This window comes from Cetorhinus maximus, chromosome 19, assembly GCF_964194155.1.
Source record: "Cetorhinus maximus chromosome 19, sCetMax3.hap1.1, whole genome shotgun sequence".
Lineage (NCBI taxonomy): Eukaryota > Metazoa > Chordata > Chondrichthyes > Lamniformes > Cetorhinidae > Cetorhinus > Cetorhinus maximus.
In genome coordinates this window covers 67,776,171-67,792,196 of record NC_135897.1, presented here as the reverse complement: position 1 = coordinate 67,792,196, position 16,026 = coordinate 67,776,171, and the positions used below count along the sequence as shown (strand labels likewise).

At 44.7% G+C, this 16,026-nt stretch overlaps 1 protein-coding gene across 1 annotated transcript; it reads right to left on the bottom strand.

Annotated features, from left to right (window-relative positions):
- Positions 1-780: 780 nt before the first annotated feature.
- On the bottom strand, positions 781-13,906 carry LOC144694082 (uncharacterized). The gene is made up of 5 exons (XM_078564442.1): positions 13,718-13,906; positions 7,967-8,149; positions 3,025-3,234; positions 2,549-2,656; positions 781-1,028 (listed from the first exon to the last, which is right to left on the bottom strand). Exons 1-5 carry the CDS (start codon positions 13,794-13,796, stop codon positions 781-783), a joined length of 828 nt encoding a protein of 275 aa, XP_078420568.1. The 5' UTR covers positions 13,797-13,906.
- Between the last annotated feature and the right edge of the window lie 2,120 nt (positions 13,907-16,026).

The following is a 16,026-nucleotide window of genomic DNA, read 5'->3' as shown; positions in this document are numbered from 1 at the left end:
AGTCTCTCAGTGGGTTTGAGTGGCTGAGTGTGTGGTGGGACAGGAATGGTGAGTTGGGTTTGGAGGGGGGAGCCAGTTGCATTAGAGCGTAGTCAGGTCAGGTTGCAGTGGGTAGTTCGAAGTCGGGTTAGGTTGGAGGGTTTAGTTGGGACTAGGGTGTTGGTCTGGTCAGGGTGGGTAGTTGGGTCGGGGCTGGGTAGCTTGGTCAGCTTGTGGGATAGTTGGGTCGGTTTGGGGATAGTGTCAGGTCCGGCTGCGGATGGGTATTTGGGTCGGAGGGTGGTCAGATGGGTAGTTCAGTCAGGGGATGTGTAGGTGGGTCAGGTCGGGGTGTAATAGGTTGGCTCAGGGATTAGTCGGGTCAGATTGTGGGGTGCGGATAGTGGTGTCATGGGGTGGTGGTGGGAGGGAAACTCAGCTCGGGCCGGGGGGGATATTTACGGTGGTGGGGGATGGGGGTCTTGTTTGAAATCAGTTCAATTGCACCTTTAATCACTGAGTCACGTCAGAGATTAAACTGTGTAGAATTTCCATGGTGAGTATCCCGGTAAGTAGTGTGTACCTAGCCCAAATCCCCTTCACTGAGATCAGTGTAAGAGACATTCACATAGTGTCCCAGGCAGTGCAACCCAAACCATGGGGAATTTTAAACATCCTGGGCAATTACAGTGTATGTGAGCACATCAGGGCTTCCAATGTATTCTGACGCGCATCACACGCTTCAGTCCTGATTTTGGAGCTCCGGGTCTCAGAAGATTCAGGACATTAGTTTGAGCACCATCAGTATGAAAAAGCTATTAAAAATAAGATCTGACCATTACTAATTCCTGCTGGTGACAAACTGATTCCTGTTGTTGAGGTTGTTGCCGTGAATTGACTTGTTAACAGCTGATTGGAACTCTCTGCAGTTGCTGGTTCTGGTGTACTTGCTGGTGCTGTTGTGGATGGAAAGATTGGTGTTGCAGTTGTTTGTAGGGTTATAGAGAATGTCTCAGCAGGTGTTGTTGTAGTTGTAGCAGTTGATGTAGCTGTATAAACAAAATGAAAATTTAACTTTAAAATGTTAGATGAGACTCCACCGTTACTTATTTTGTTTAAATTATTGTTATAAATACTTAGTTCAGGCTCATGGTAAAACTTTAGAGACAATTTTTAGTTCTGGGAAGATTAATGTTTAACTGTTGAAAATGGGATAAATGAAACTAAAGCAGCTTGAAGACTATTACACTTAAAAGGTCGGGGCCATGTTGATTTAAGAGGTTAACAGTTAGAAAGGTAAGATGATAAAACAGCAGATGGGTTTACTAAGTTGGAGGATTGGAGATGAGGTGCCTATACTGCTTGCAAGGAAATGTCATCCAGAGGGTTGTTATGTGTTTGGAGCTCGAGCTACAATTAGTTTCAAAGCATTCAGTGAGCCCTGGAAGGTTACTTCATCATGGAGATGGGTGGACCTTAATAAAGTTCTGAGGAGTCATGAATGGTGCTGGAGATTATGCAATCATCAGCGAACATCCCCACTTCTGACCTTATGATGGAAGGAAGGTAATTGATGAAGCAGCTAAAGATGGCTGGGCCTAGAGTTTGAGGTGCATACTTGGAACTCCAGGGCAATTGAGTCTTGGGAGATGAGATTGAAACCTTGGGAGGGGTGCAGTCGTTGAGGCAGTCTGGGCGGGGGCAGCCTCAGAGGGAATTCAGAGGCTAGGTCCTCAAAAGCGAGAACTTTGGAGTCATTCGAGAATGAGAGAGTTTCAGTGAGATTATTTATCTCACAGTGTTCACTGATGCCTGGGTTTGTTGCTGAGAAATCTGTGGGACCTGTCTTGGTTGCATTTGCTATTTCATGTGTAGTGTGGCGTTTCAATCACAGTTTGCCTGTTAGTTCATGTTTACCTCATGTTAATTCTTAATGTTAGAGTCCAAGATAGGTTGTAAATTGTTTTATTTTTCTGACTTTTATGGTAAATTTTATTTTTATTTGTTCAAAATCCACAATCTTGTGGCTTTATTCTGTTAACAAGTTTCTTAAATCTTAAACTTTGTCAACTTTAAACAAAAAGTTATTGGTCCCTAACTGAATCTGACCAAGAACTAATGCGGTATAATTTCATAACAATATAATGTATCATTTCTGTAACATAGCATTACAATGTCCTGCCTTTTAGTCTTTCTATGCTTAGATTGTTCATTTTTGTCACTCCAGTTGTAATTATAAATCAACAAAATATAACCAGTTTCTAATTCTGTCACAACTTCGGGATCATTTTCATTACGATCGGCACAAGATGGATGTTAAAGAAAAGGTCTGATCTTCACTATTTCTTGTTGTTAATGGAACTGGTGTCTAGTGTTAGTCATGGCTCAGTTGGTCGCCCTTTTGCATCTAAATCTGAAAGTTATTGATTTAAGGACAAAAAGGCTGATACTCCAGTGGATGAAGTGAGGAGTCGCTTTTATGTTGGAGATCCTGTCGTTTGGATGAATTATCAAATTGGGGTCTGAATTCAGTACAAAATAACTGTCAAAGAGAAGGTCTGATCCTTACAAACTCTTGTTGATGAACTGAGCCCTGTTGTTGAGGCAGTTGCTGCTTCATTTGTTGGTAGTTTCGTGGAGCTCTCTGTAGTAGTTAGTTCTGTTGTGCTTGTTGCTCCTGAAATGGATGCAAGGTTTGGGATTGTAGTTGTTAATTCTTCAGATGTATTTGTCCCAGGAGGAGTAGTATTAGTTGTGGCAGTTGATCTGGCTAGGGCAATGAAATGAAAATATTGCCTTAGAATATAACATGAGATTGAATCTAATTTGGTCTATGAATTACATTATGCAACATTTGAATAATATCCTATTGCAATGTCCAATGATAACATCTTTCTATGCTCATGGAGTTAAGAGTTCTCACTCCAGCTGTGATTTAAAGCAGCAAAATTTAACTGTTTTTCAATTCTGTCAGAGACTCTGATGTGAGTTTTATTATATTCAGCATCATCAGCATGAAATAGCTGTTTAAAAAAAAGATCTGACCCTTACTACTTTCTGCTGTTGATGAACCAGTTCCTGTTGTTGAGAATGTTGTGGATTTAGTTGCTGAGGTGGTTGATGACTGAGTGGAGTTCTTTGTAGTTGTTGGTTCTGTTGCATTTGTTGTTGCTAATGTAATTATCGGTGTTGTAGTTGTTGACTGTACAGGTGTAAACAATCTAGCAGGAGTAGCTGTAGTCAGAGCAGTTGATGCTGTGTCAATAAAATGAAAATTCAACCTTAGAATATAACATCAGACTCAAACTTACCTGTTCTATTTAAATTGCATTACACAACACCTGAGTAATATAGTACGGAAATATCCTATGATATCATTCCATCATTATGTTGTTAAGTGTAGACTTTTCAGTTGAGAATTGGAAGCAACAAAATGTAATCCTTTTTAATTTGTTTTAATTCATTCATGGGATGTGGGCATCACTTGCTAGTTCAGCATTTATTGCCCATCATTAATTGCCTTTAAGGTGGTGGTGAGACGCCTTCTTGAACTGCTGCAGTCCTTGTGGTGTAGGTACAGACACAGTGCTGTTAGGGAGGGAGTACCCAGATTTTGACCCAGCGACGGTGTACGGGAGGCAATGGCGGAGAGTTATTGTCGGTGGAATAGTAATCCAGAGACCCAAGATAATGCTCTGAGGACCTGGGTTTGATCCCTGCCATTGCAGATTGTGGAAATTAAATTCAATAAAAACCTGGAATTAAAAGTCTAACGATGATCATGAAACCATTGTTGATTGTTGTAAAAACCCATCTGGTTCACTGATGTCTTTTAGAAAAGGAAATCTGTCATCCTTACCTGGTCTGGTCTTCACGTGATTGCGGACCCACATCAATGTGGCTGAGTCTTACATGCCCTCTCAAATAGCCCAGCAAGCCACTCAGTTGTAACCAAATGCTTCAAAGTCCAAAAAATGAGTGAAACTGGACAGACCACCCGGCATCAACCTAGGCACCAGAAATAACAACGACAATTGCAACCCTTTCGATCCTGCAACGTCCTCCTTATTAATCTCTGGGGGGGCTGGTGCCCAAACTGAGAGAGCAGTTTCACAGACTAGTCAAGCAACAGCCTGACATAGACATCCTCACGGAATCATACATTCCAGACAATGTCCCGGACACCATCATCACCATGTCCTGTCCCACCGGCAGGACAGGCCCAGCAGAGGAGGCGTCACAGCGGTATACGGTTGGGAGGGAAGGAATTGCCCTGGGAGTCCTCAACATCAACTCCGGGCCCCATGATTTCCCGTGGCATCAGGTCAAACATGGGCAAGGAAACCTCCTGCTGATTACCACCTACCGGCCCCTCCTCAGCTGTTCAACCAGTGCTCCTCCATGTTGAACACCACGTGGAGGAAGCACTGATGGTGGCAAGGACGCAAACTGTACTCTGGATGGGGGGCTTCAAAGTCCATCAACAAGAGTGGCTTTATAGCGCCACCTCTGACCGAGCTGGCCAAGTCCGAAATGACATAGCTGCTGGACTAGGTCTGCGGCAGGTGGTGAGGGAACCAACAAGAGGGAAAAACATACTTGACCTCATCCTCACCAACTTGCCTGCCACAGATGCATCTGTAAGGGTGACCACCACACGATCCTTGTGGAGATGAAGTCCCACCTTCACATTGAGGATACCCTCCAGTGCGTTGTGTGGCACTACCACCACGCTAAGTGAGATAGATTTCAAACAGATCTCGCAACTCAAGACTGGGCATCCATGAGGCACTGTGGGCCATCAGCAGCACCAGAATTGTACTTGAACACAATCTGTAATCTCATGGCCTGCCATATGCCCCACTCTACCCTTACCATCGAGCCAGGGGATCAATCCTGGTTCAATGAAGAGTGCAGGTGGGCATGCCAGGAGCAGTACCAGGCATACCTAAAAATGAGGTGTCAACCTGGTGAAGCTATAACACAGGAGTACTTGCGTGCTAAACAGCATAAGTAGCAAATGATAGGGCTAATCCCACAACCAATGGATCAGATCAAAGCTCTGCAGTCCTGCCACATCCAGTTGTGAATGGTGGTGGACTATTAAACAACTCACTGGAGGAGGATGCTCCACATATATCCCCATCCTCAATGATGCAGGAGCCCAGCACATCAGGGCAAAAGATAATGCTGAAGCATTTGCTACAATCTTCAGCCAGAAGTGCCAACTGGATGATCCATCTTAGCCTCCTCCAGAGGTCCCCAGCATCATAACTGCCAGTCTTCAGCCAATTTGATTCACTTCACGTGATATCAAGAAATGGCTGAAGGCACTGGATACTGCAAAGTCTAGGGCCCTGACAATATTCTGGCAATAGACCTGAAGACTTGTGCTCCAGAATTTGCCGCGTCCCTAGCCAAGCTGTTCCAGTACAACAACACTGGCATTTACCCGACTATGTGGAAAATTGCCCAGGTATGTCCTGTACACCAAAAGCAGGAACAATCCAACCCTCAATTACATCCCCATCAGTCTACTCTCCATCATCAGTAAAGTAATGGAAGGGGTCATCAACAGTGCTGTCAAGCAGCACTTGCTTAACAATAACTTGCTCGCTGACGCTCAGTTTGGGTTCCGCCAGGGTCACTCAGCTCCTGACCTCATTACAGACTTGGTTTCAGCTTAGACAAAAAAGCTGAACTCCAGAGCTGAGGTGAGAGTGACTGCCCTTGACATCCAGACCGCATTTGACAGAGTGTGGCATCTAGGAGCCCTAGCAAAACTGGAGTCAAGAGGAATCGGGGGAAAGTCTACACTGGTTGGAGCCATACCTAGCACAAAGAAAGATGGTTGTGGTTGTTGGAGGTCAGTCATCTCAGCTCCAGGACATCACCGCAGGAGTTCCTCAAGGTAGTGTCCTCGGTCCAACTATCTTCAGCTGCTTCATCAAATACCTTCCATCATAAGGTCAGAAGTGGGGATATTCGCTAATGTGGGGATGTTTGTTGATGATTGCAATATGTTCAGCACCATTTGTGACACCTCAGATACTGAAACAGTCCATGTCCAAATGAGGCAAAACCTGGACAATATCCAGACATGGGCTGAGAAGTGGCAAGTAACATTCTTGCCACACAAGTGTCAGGCAATGATCACCTCCAACAAGAGAGAATCCAACCATCACCGCTTGATGTTCAATGGCATTGCCATCACTGAATCCCCCACTATCGACATCCTGGGGGTTACCATTGAACAGAAACTGAACTGGAATAGCCAAATAAACACTGTGGCTACAAGAACACGTCAGAGGCTAGGAATCATGCGATGAGTAAGCCACCTCCTGACTCCCCAAAGCCTGTCCACCATCATCAAGGCACAAGTCAGGAGTGTGATGGAACACTCCCCACTTGCCTGGATGAGTGAAAGGTTCTCCAAATTCCCACATTTTTCATATCAACAACAAGGATATGACTTTTGGACTTTTATGGCAGAGGACCCAACTGCTGAGTTAAGTGTAGAACCCTGCAGTCCATGAAGACCTGGGACTGGACATGCCCGGGCTTGTTGAGTGCAGTGTGTATTGTTGCCTATAATGAGTATGATGGAACACTCCCCACTTGCCTGAATGAGTCCAGCTCCCACAACACTCAAGGAGCTTGACACCATCCAGGACAAAGCAGCTTGACTGGCACCACATCCACAAACATTCACTCCTTCCACCACCAACGCACATTGGCAGCAGTGTGTACCATCTACAAGATGCACTGCAGGAATTCACCAAGGCACTTTAGACAGCACTTTCCAAATCTATGACCACTACCATCTGGAAGGACAAGGGCACAAGATAAATGGGAACACCACCACCTGGAAGTTCCCCTCCAAGTCACTCACCACCCTGACTTGGAAACATATGGCCTTCACTGTCACTGGGTCAAAATCCTGGAACTCCCTTCCTAACAGCACTGTGGTTGTACCTACACCTCATGGACTGCAGTGGTTCAAGAAGGCCGCTCACCACCACCTTCTCAAGGGCAACTAGGGATGGGCAATAAATGCTGGCCCAACCAGCAACGCCCATTTCCCATGAATTAATAAAACAAACGGCATTATATTTCCAGGTGAGGAGGGTGAGTGGCTTGCAGCAAAACTTCAGGTGGTGTTTCCATGTGTCAGCTGTCCCTGTACTTCCAGATGGTCACAGTCATGGGTTTGGAAGGTGCTGTGTGAGGAGCCTTAGTGAGTTCCTGCACTGCATCTTCCAGATGGTACACACTGCTGCCACTGTGTGTCAGTGGTGGCAGAGGGAATGTTGAAGGTGATGGATGGGATGTCAATCAAGTGAATTGCTTTGTCCTGGATGGTGTCAAGCTTCTTGAGTGTTGTTGGAGCTGTACATTCCATCCGACTCCTGCCTTGTGGTGGAGATGAGTTACTAGCTTCAGGATTCGGAGCCCCTGTAGCCACAGTATTTATATGGCTAGACCAGTTCTATTTCTGGTCAACGGTAACCCCCAGGATGCTGCTAGTGGGGATTCAGCGATGGTAATACCACTGAATGTTAAGGAGCGATGGTTAGATTCCCTCTTGTTGGAGTTGGTCATTGCCTGGCACTTGTGTGGTGCGAATGTCATGTCAGCCCATGCCTGGATATTATCCACATCTTGCTGCATTTGGACATGGACTGCTTCAGTATCTGAGGAGTTTCGAATGGTGCTGGAGATTATGCAATCATCAGCGAACATCCCCACTTCTGACCTTATGATGGAAGGAAGGTCATTGATGAAGCAGCTGTAGATGGCTGGGCCTAACTGGGTTCAACAATAATGTACTCTAAATTAATGCTGTCCATACATGGTCACAAAATATATGCATAAATATGCACTAAAAATACATAATATTTTAGCATTTTTTAAAAAAATAATCCTGCTATTGCTTTCCTACCAGGACATGCAATGTAAAATGCCTGATAGTGTATTGTTTTATTACTTGCTGCTGTTGTGGAACTGATCCCTGTTGTTGAGGTTGTTGTGGATTCAGTTGCTGGTGGTTGAGTGGAGCTCTGTGCAGTTGTTGCTCCCAATGTGGTTGGAAAGACTGGTGTTGTAGTTGTTGATTGTACAGATGCTGATGTTCCAACAGGAGTAGTTGTAGTAGGTGCAGTTGATGTAACTGTAGAAACAAAATTATAGTTCAGTCTAGATGGGACTCAATCTGTCTTGTTCTACTTAAATAACATGATGTTAAATCTGAGAAATTAGACATTGAAATTTCCAAACATGGTATTGTTCTGTACATAATTTATTACATGGTGACTCTCCAACTGTGATTATAATAAAAGAAAATAGAACCACTTTTTAATTCTATCCGAAACTCTGGAGTGAGTGACAATTGCCCAGATTTTCTGGTGAGCGTTGATGCCGGGTGCATTGCCACTGCCCCCGCAAAGATTTCTACACCCAACCTTTTCACCCCTTTTCAACCAGAACTTTTGATCCAGCCGCAGCTGTGATAGATCAACACAACCTTTCAAGGGGAAGTCCTGTGAGCCGAAGAGAAGATGGGCAAGAGAGGGCATCTCCCCTGTTTACAACATTAGCTGCCTTATTCAGGTAAGATTTTAAAAGTCTCAAGTCTCTCAGTGGGTTTGAGTGGCTGAGTGAGAGAGTGGTGGGACAGGAATGGTTAGTTGGGTTTGGAGTGGGGAGCCAGTCGCATCAGAGTGTAGTCAGGTCAGGTTGCAGTGGGTAGTTATGTTGGGTCAGCGGGGTTTTCGGGTAGTTGGGTCAGGACAGGTGGAGGGTTTAGTTGGGACTAGGGTGTTGGTCTGGTCAGGGTGGGTAGTTGGGTCCGGGCTGGGTAGCTTGTTCGGCTTGTGGGGTAGTTGGGTCAGTTTGGGGATATTGCCAGGTCCAGCTGGGGGTACATATTTGGGTCGGAGGGTGGTCAGATCGGTAGTTCAGTCAGGGGATGTGTAGGTGGGTCACGTCATGGAGTATTCAGGTCAGGGTGTAATAGGCTGGCTCAGGGGTTAGTCGGGTCAGATTGTGGGGTGCGGATAGTGGTGTTGTGAGTTGATGGTGGGAGAGAAACTCAGTTCGGGCCGGGGGGGGGGGGGGATAATTACGGTGGTGGGGGGGCAGGTCGTTTTTAAAATCAGTTCAATTGCACATTAATTAGCACATTCCTTAGGTAATATCATCACCTTCAACACCTCTTTGTTCTTTTGTCTGTGACATCTTTTGGTTATCTCCACCTATCACTGGCCCTCTATCCAGCTCTACCTGTCCCACCCCCCCCCCCCCCTTAAACCAGCTTATATTTCACCTCTCTTCTATTTTTACTTAGTTCTGTTGAAGAGTCTTACGGACTCGAAACGTTAACTGTGCTCCTCTCTGCAGATGCTGCCAGACCTGATGAAAAGTGTTGTTGCCAGTGCCATCAGGCAGCAACTGCTCACCAATAACCTGCTGATAATGCTCAGCCTGGGTCTTGCCAGGATGACCCAAACTTGTTACAGACTTGGCCAAATATGGACAAAAAAGCTGAATTCCAGAGGAGTCATGAGAGCATTCGCTCTTCACATCAAGTCAGCATTTTACTGAGTATGGCATCAAGGAGCCTTAAAAAAAAATTGAAGTTAATGGGAATCAGGGGAAATCTCTCCACTGGCTGCAGTCATACCGAGCACAAAGGAAGATGTGGTTGTTGGAGGCCAATCAGCTCAACCCAGGTCATTACTGCACGAGTTCTTCAAGGTAGGTACAAGACCCAACCATCTTCCGCTGCTTCATCAATAACCTTCCCTACAACCTAAGATCAGAAGTAGGGATATTCGCTGATGATTGCACAGTATTCAGTACTATTTGTAACTCCTCAGATACTGAAGCAGTCTGTGTCCATATGCAGCAAGGCCCGGTCAACATTCAGCCTTGGGCTGATAAATGGCAAGTAACATTTGCGCCACACAAATGCTAGGCAATGATCATCTCTTACAAGAGAGAATCTATGTCATGACAAAGGTATCCACGTGCAATTGGAGAAGTTGCTCCTTCACAGTGGACAGCTGATGAGGCAGATTTCATTTCTCCAACGGAGCAAGAAACTCAACAACAATTAGTCCTAGAGGTCAACCATTCCACACAAATGCAGCAAATCAGCAACAAGGTTTACCACAGCAGTGACACTCACCATGGTAATAACATTCCCCAGGGAAACAACATCAACCCAGGAACCAGCAGATGCCATATAAAAAGCCAACAATAACTCACACATCTACTATAAGAAGACCTGAAAACTTTAAAGGGTATGGGTTGGATTTTATGGGGTGCCATATTCCCCACCTGTGCAATTAAAAGGTCAATCATCAACCCGCCCACCCAAAGGTCTGCTGCTTCGCAGCCATTTTACTTGGGAGGAACCTTAATTGTTTCAGGGTGAGATTTCTGCTCTCATCTGGGAAGAAATCCCACCTTATGTAATCCCAGCAGCACCAGGTTCAAGCAGTGGCTACGGCTATGACTACAGGCAGTCCCGGAGAAGAAGTGATGGGGCCCAAATTTCGAGGTAGACCTGGAGTCTTGGATAGGCCTGGCTGGACCCCAGTGAGGAGGGACCAGGTTTGAGATTTCCAGTGGAGTTGGGGGGGGAGCGGGGTGGGAATGGTTAAAAGGGGGTTATGATTTTGGGAAGGGGGGATGCGTCCGATGCACTCAGGGATCCCCCAAAGGAGGCCTTGCCCCTTCTTTCCCAACAGCAGCCCATGCAGTGAATGTTGCTGGTCTACCGTAGTAGCAGATGTGGAATAGGCCCAAGGGGAGGCAGGCTCCAAAACACCATCCATGCCCACCATAATATGGGAGACAGGTCTGGGGTGGGCAGGAAGGTGGTGGTGAAGGGCACGTGCTTTATTTTACAAGCCCCTCCCACCTTCAAATACCTGCAGAGGGCTGTAAAATCCAGCCCTATGTGCAATTGGAATAGACTAGAAAGAACAAACAGCTTTTGTTTATTTGTGATAGTTTTCCTTTATGGACTATTTATGTGGAGTAAATTATAAATGATAGTGGATGTCTTTTTCCTTTTTTATGAAAGAGGGATGTTTGAATAAATACATTATATACACTATGGTTTGCCACATTCATGCAACCTCTGATGTCATTATATGTAAGTAAAGGTTTTAGGGCTGTGGCCATTTTTACCCATCATTTGGATTACCTTCCACTATCCCATCGGTGCAAGATTCCTCTCCAGCGCCCTGCCCTAGCCCTAAACTTGCATCTTTCTCTCATTTCTCTATTATCTTTCCTTTATTCCCTCTCTGAGATTATCTTGTCCACAAGATCCACCTCCTTCTCCCTCAATCCTATTCCCAGTAAACTGCTGACCAACTAACTGCCCCTCCTGTCCCTATGTTAACTGATATGGTTAATGGTTCTATCTTCAGGTGCTAACCCTTTCTTCTTTATTCCGCCATCATCATCCCACTCCTCAAAAATTCAACCCCTGACCCCAGTGTCCTTGCAAACTATTGCCCCATCTTTACTTCCCTTTCCTTTCCAACGCCCTTGAACATATTGTTACCTCCCAAATCTGTCCCAATCTTTCCCGGAGCTCCATGTTTGAATCCCTCCAATCAGGTTTCCATCCCACCAGAGTACCAAAACAGCTCTTATGCAAGACACATGCCACCCCAAGTGACTTCTCATCCCTCTCAACCTGCCTGCAGCTTTCGACAGTGTTGACCATACCATCCTCCACAAATGCCTCTCTACTGTTGACCAGCTTGGGTGGGGCTGATCCCGCTTAGTTCCATTCCTATCTAATCATAAGTAACATCTACAATGACTTCTCCTCTTGGCCCGCATCATTACCTCTGATGTTCCCCGAGGGCCTTTCTGGCTCCCTGCTATTTCTCATCTACATGCTGCACCTCAGTGGCATCACCTGAAAGTACAACATTTCTTTTCACATGTACACTGATGACACCCTCACCATCAACTCTCTCAACTCCTCTACTGATACTAAATTATCAAACTGCTTATCCGACATCCAGTGCTGGATGAACAAATATTTCTTCCAATTAAATATCGGAAAGAACAAAGCCATTGTCTTCAGTCCGTGCTCCTAACTCCATTCCCTAGCTACTGACTCCATCTCTCTCCCTGGCAACTATCTGAGGCTAAACCAGACTGTTTTTAATGTTAGCCTTTAGTGCAAGGGGAATGGAGAATAAAAGTAGGGAAGTATTGCTACAACTGTACAGGGCATTGGTGAGATTGCACCTACTGTGTATAGTTTTAATCACCTTGCTTAAGGAGGGACATACTTGCATTGGAAGCAATTCAGAGAAGGTTCACTAGGTTGATTTGTGGGATGAGGAAAAGTTGAGAAGGCTGGGGTTATACTCATTGGAGTTTAGAAGAAAGACAGGTGAAGTTATTGAAACATACAAGATTCTGAGGAGGCTTGACAGGGTGGATACTGGAAGGATGTGTTCTCTCATGGGGAATCTGGAACTGGGGGCACAGTTTAAAAATAAGGAGTCTCCTATTTAAGATGGAGATGAGGAGGATTTTTTTCTCTCAGACGGTCATTAGTCTTTAGAATTCCCTTCCTCAGAGGGCAGTAGAGGCTGGGTCATTAAGTATATTCAAGGCTGAGTTAGACAGATTTTTGATTACAAAGGAGTCAAGGATTATGGAGGTAGGCAGAAAAGTGGAGTTAAAACCACAATCAGATCAGATATTGAATGGTGGAGCAAGCTCAAAGGACTGAATGGCCTATTCCTGCTCCTATTTCTTATTTTTAAACTAATATTTAAAAACTTAGAATGTTTTAGTGTATTAAGCCCAATTTTTAATTTGCTCAATGTACATTTTGGAAAGTGATTTTATTTTACTGCTTTTTGTTTCCTGGTTGGGCACCTGTCATCACCCCAGCTCCATGTTGTGAACTCCCCAATAAACAATGCTGCAATCAGTTGCAATTGTGGAATTTCAGCACTCCCACGCCTCTGCGTATTCTACTTCAGGTTCAGGTTCGGTCAGGTGTAACTGGATTTTTAACAATGGGATTATGGCTTATTTTTGCAAGGAGGATGGAATATAAAAATAGGGTGGAGCTCCTACAAATGTACAGGGCATTGGTGAGACTGCACCTCGAGCACTGTGTCCAGTTTTGGACACTTTACTTAAGCAGGGACATATTTGCATTTCCAGTTCAGAGAACCACAGCAATAGAGAAATGGAAATTCTCACCAGAGAGATCGGTAGGTCTCTCAACACAAGACTTAGTTCAAACAATGGCAAGGGCCCTTGTTTTGTCATAGACCGTAAACACCGGGCCATTATGAAATCCACATAGTTTAATTTACCCGACACCCAAAAGGAAAAAACAATAAAAACTGGGAAATAAGAATACTGGCCCGAACTACTCTTGTATACCTTAAAATGGAACACCAGTGAAAACTGGGAAATAAGAGCACTGGTCCAAAAATGTTTTTCCCTTCTGGATATAGAGTGCATGTTCTCTCCCACAGAGATACAATGGAATTATTGACCCCCTAAATGTGCTCTGAAGTTTAACCAGCTAAAATCACAGTTTACTGAAAAGTGCCAGAATACATAAAGAACACAATCCTAATTTATGTAATTCCATCTAATGGCCAGGTAAAATCGTCTCTTGATGTTTACTGTCCCATGAACAATTACAGGCAATTAAGATATCAGATTTGCTTACCTGTTGTAGTCTGTCCGTAAATTGAGTCACTGATAACCATTAAAAGAAAGAGATAGATCCAAGCTGCTGCTCTCCCCATGTTGCGATATGCTTCCTTGTACCCTTGTATGCAATGTTATTATCAGCCTGCACTAACTTCCTGAAAGCAAGTAACTCAGTTACAATCAGCTGTCACCTTCCAGCGCCTGTGAACACTCCTCCCACGTCTGGAATTTCCCCAGCTGGCATTTTTTTTTCTGACAATGTTTTCTGGGTAAAGTTAACTTCTCACATTTCAGAGGGAGTCCTTGTAAATTCCATGTTTCCAGCTACATGTCTAGATTTCTGAAATTTATACACCGGTATTTACACTGAAAACCTGGAGGGATTACAGGATACCACGCATAGAAACAATTAAATAATACAATTTTCTGTTTCAATCCAATAAATATAATTGCTTGAAAAAAACTTAAGATGTAACATTGAGATTAAAAAGAGGCCTCCAATTTTGTTGAGGGGCCAGGGAGAGCGCTCCTGACCTAACAACAAAATAAAAAAACAGAAAATGCTGGAAAACTCAGCAGAGCTCTGAAGAAGGGTCATACCGACTCGGAACGTTAACTTTGCTTTTCTCTCTCCACAGATGCTGTCAGACCTGCTGAGTTGTCCCAGCATTTTCTGTTTTTGTTTCAGATTTCCATCATCCGCAGTATTTTGCTTTTAACAAAATAAAAATTGTTTGCAAACATGGAATACAACGATGGAATGGTTACAGCACAGAAGTAGGCCATTCAGCCCATCAATCCCACGACAGCTTTCTGCAGTGTAACCCAGCCAGTCCCACTCCCTCGCCTTTTACCCATAGCCCTAGATATTTTTCTCTCATGTACTTATATAATTTCCTTTCGAAAGCCTCAGTTGAATCTACTTCCACCAAACTTTCAGGCAATGCATTCCAGATCTTAACCACTCGTTGCATAGGAAAAGCTTTTTCTTGTATCACCTTTGGTCTTTTGCTAATCACATTAAATCTGTGTCCTCTGGTTCTCGATTATTAATGGGAATAGTTTCTCCCCATCCACTTTGCCTAGATCCTTCATGATTTTGGACACCTCTATCAAATCTCCTCTCAACCTTTTTTTCCATTAAAGAGAGCAAATCCAGCTTCTTCAATCTGTCCACATATCTAAAGTACCTCATCCCTGGATCCATTCTAGGAAATCTCTTCTGTACCCATGCCAAGTCCTACATACCCTTCCTAAAGTGCAGTGCCCAAAATATTCCAGGTGAGGTTGAACCAGTATTTTATAGAGCTTCATTGTAACTTTCTTACTTCCGCGTCCAATGCCTCTCTATATAATGCCAGGATCCCATCTGCTTTTTTAAAATTGCTATCTCAAGCTGCCTCGCCACCTTCAACGATATGTGGCCCCCATGAAGTCTCATGGCGTGAGGTCAAATATAGACAAGGAAATATACCCACCCTAACCACCCCCCGCCCCCAGGTGATGAATCAGTGCTCCTCCATGTTGAACACCACTTGGAGGAAGCACTGAGGGTGGCAAGGGCACAGAATGTACTCTGGATAGGGGACTTCAATGTCCATCACCAAGACCAAGACTAGCTCAGTAGCACCACCATGGACTGAGCTGGCGGTGTCCTAAAGGACATAGCTGCTAGACTGGTCTGCGGCAGGGGGTGAGGGAACCAACAAGAGGGAAAAATATACTTGACCTCATCCTTATCAACCTCCCTGCCGCAGATGCATCTGTCCATGACAGTATCAGTAGGAGTGACCACTGCACAGTCCTTGTGGAGACGAAGTCCAGTCTTCACATTGAGTATACCCTCCATCCTGTTGTATGGCACTACCAACATGCTAAATGGGATAGATTTTGAATAGATGTAGCAACTCAAGACTGGGCATCCATGAGGCATTGTGAGCTATCAGCAACAGTAGAATTGCACTTAACCACAATTTGTAACCTCATGGCCAGGCATATACCAAACTCTCCCATTACCACCAAGCCAGGGTATCAACCCTGGTTCAATGAAGCATGCAGGAGGGCATGCCAGGAGCAGCACTAAGCATAACTAAAAATGAGGTGTCAACCTGGTGAAACTACAACACAGGACTACTTGCAGGCCAAACAACAGCAAGTGATAGGCCTAGCTAAGCAATCCCTCAGCTAAGCAAACGGATCAGATCTGAGCTCTGCAGTCCTGCCACATCCAGTCATGAAGGGTGGTGGACAATTAAACAACTCACTGGACTCCACAAACATCCCCATGCTCAATGATGGAGGAGCCCAGCACATCAGTGTAAAAGA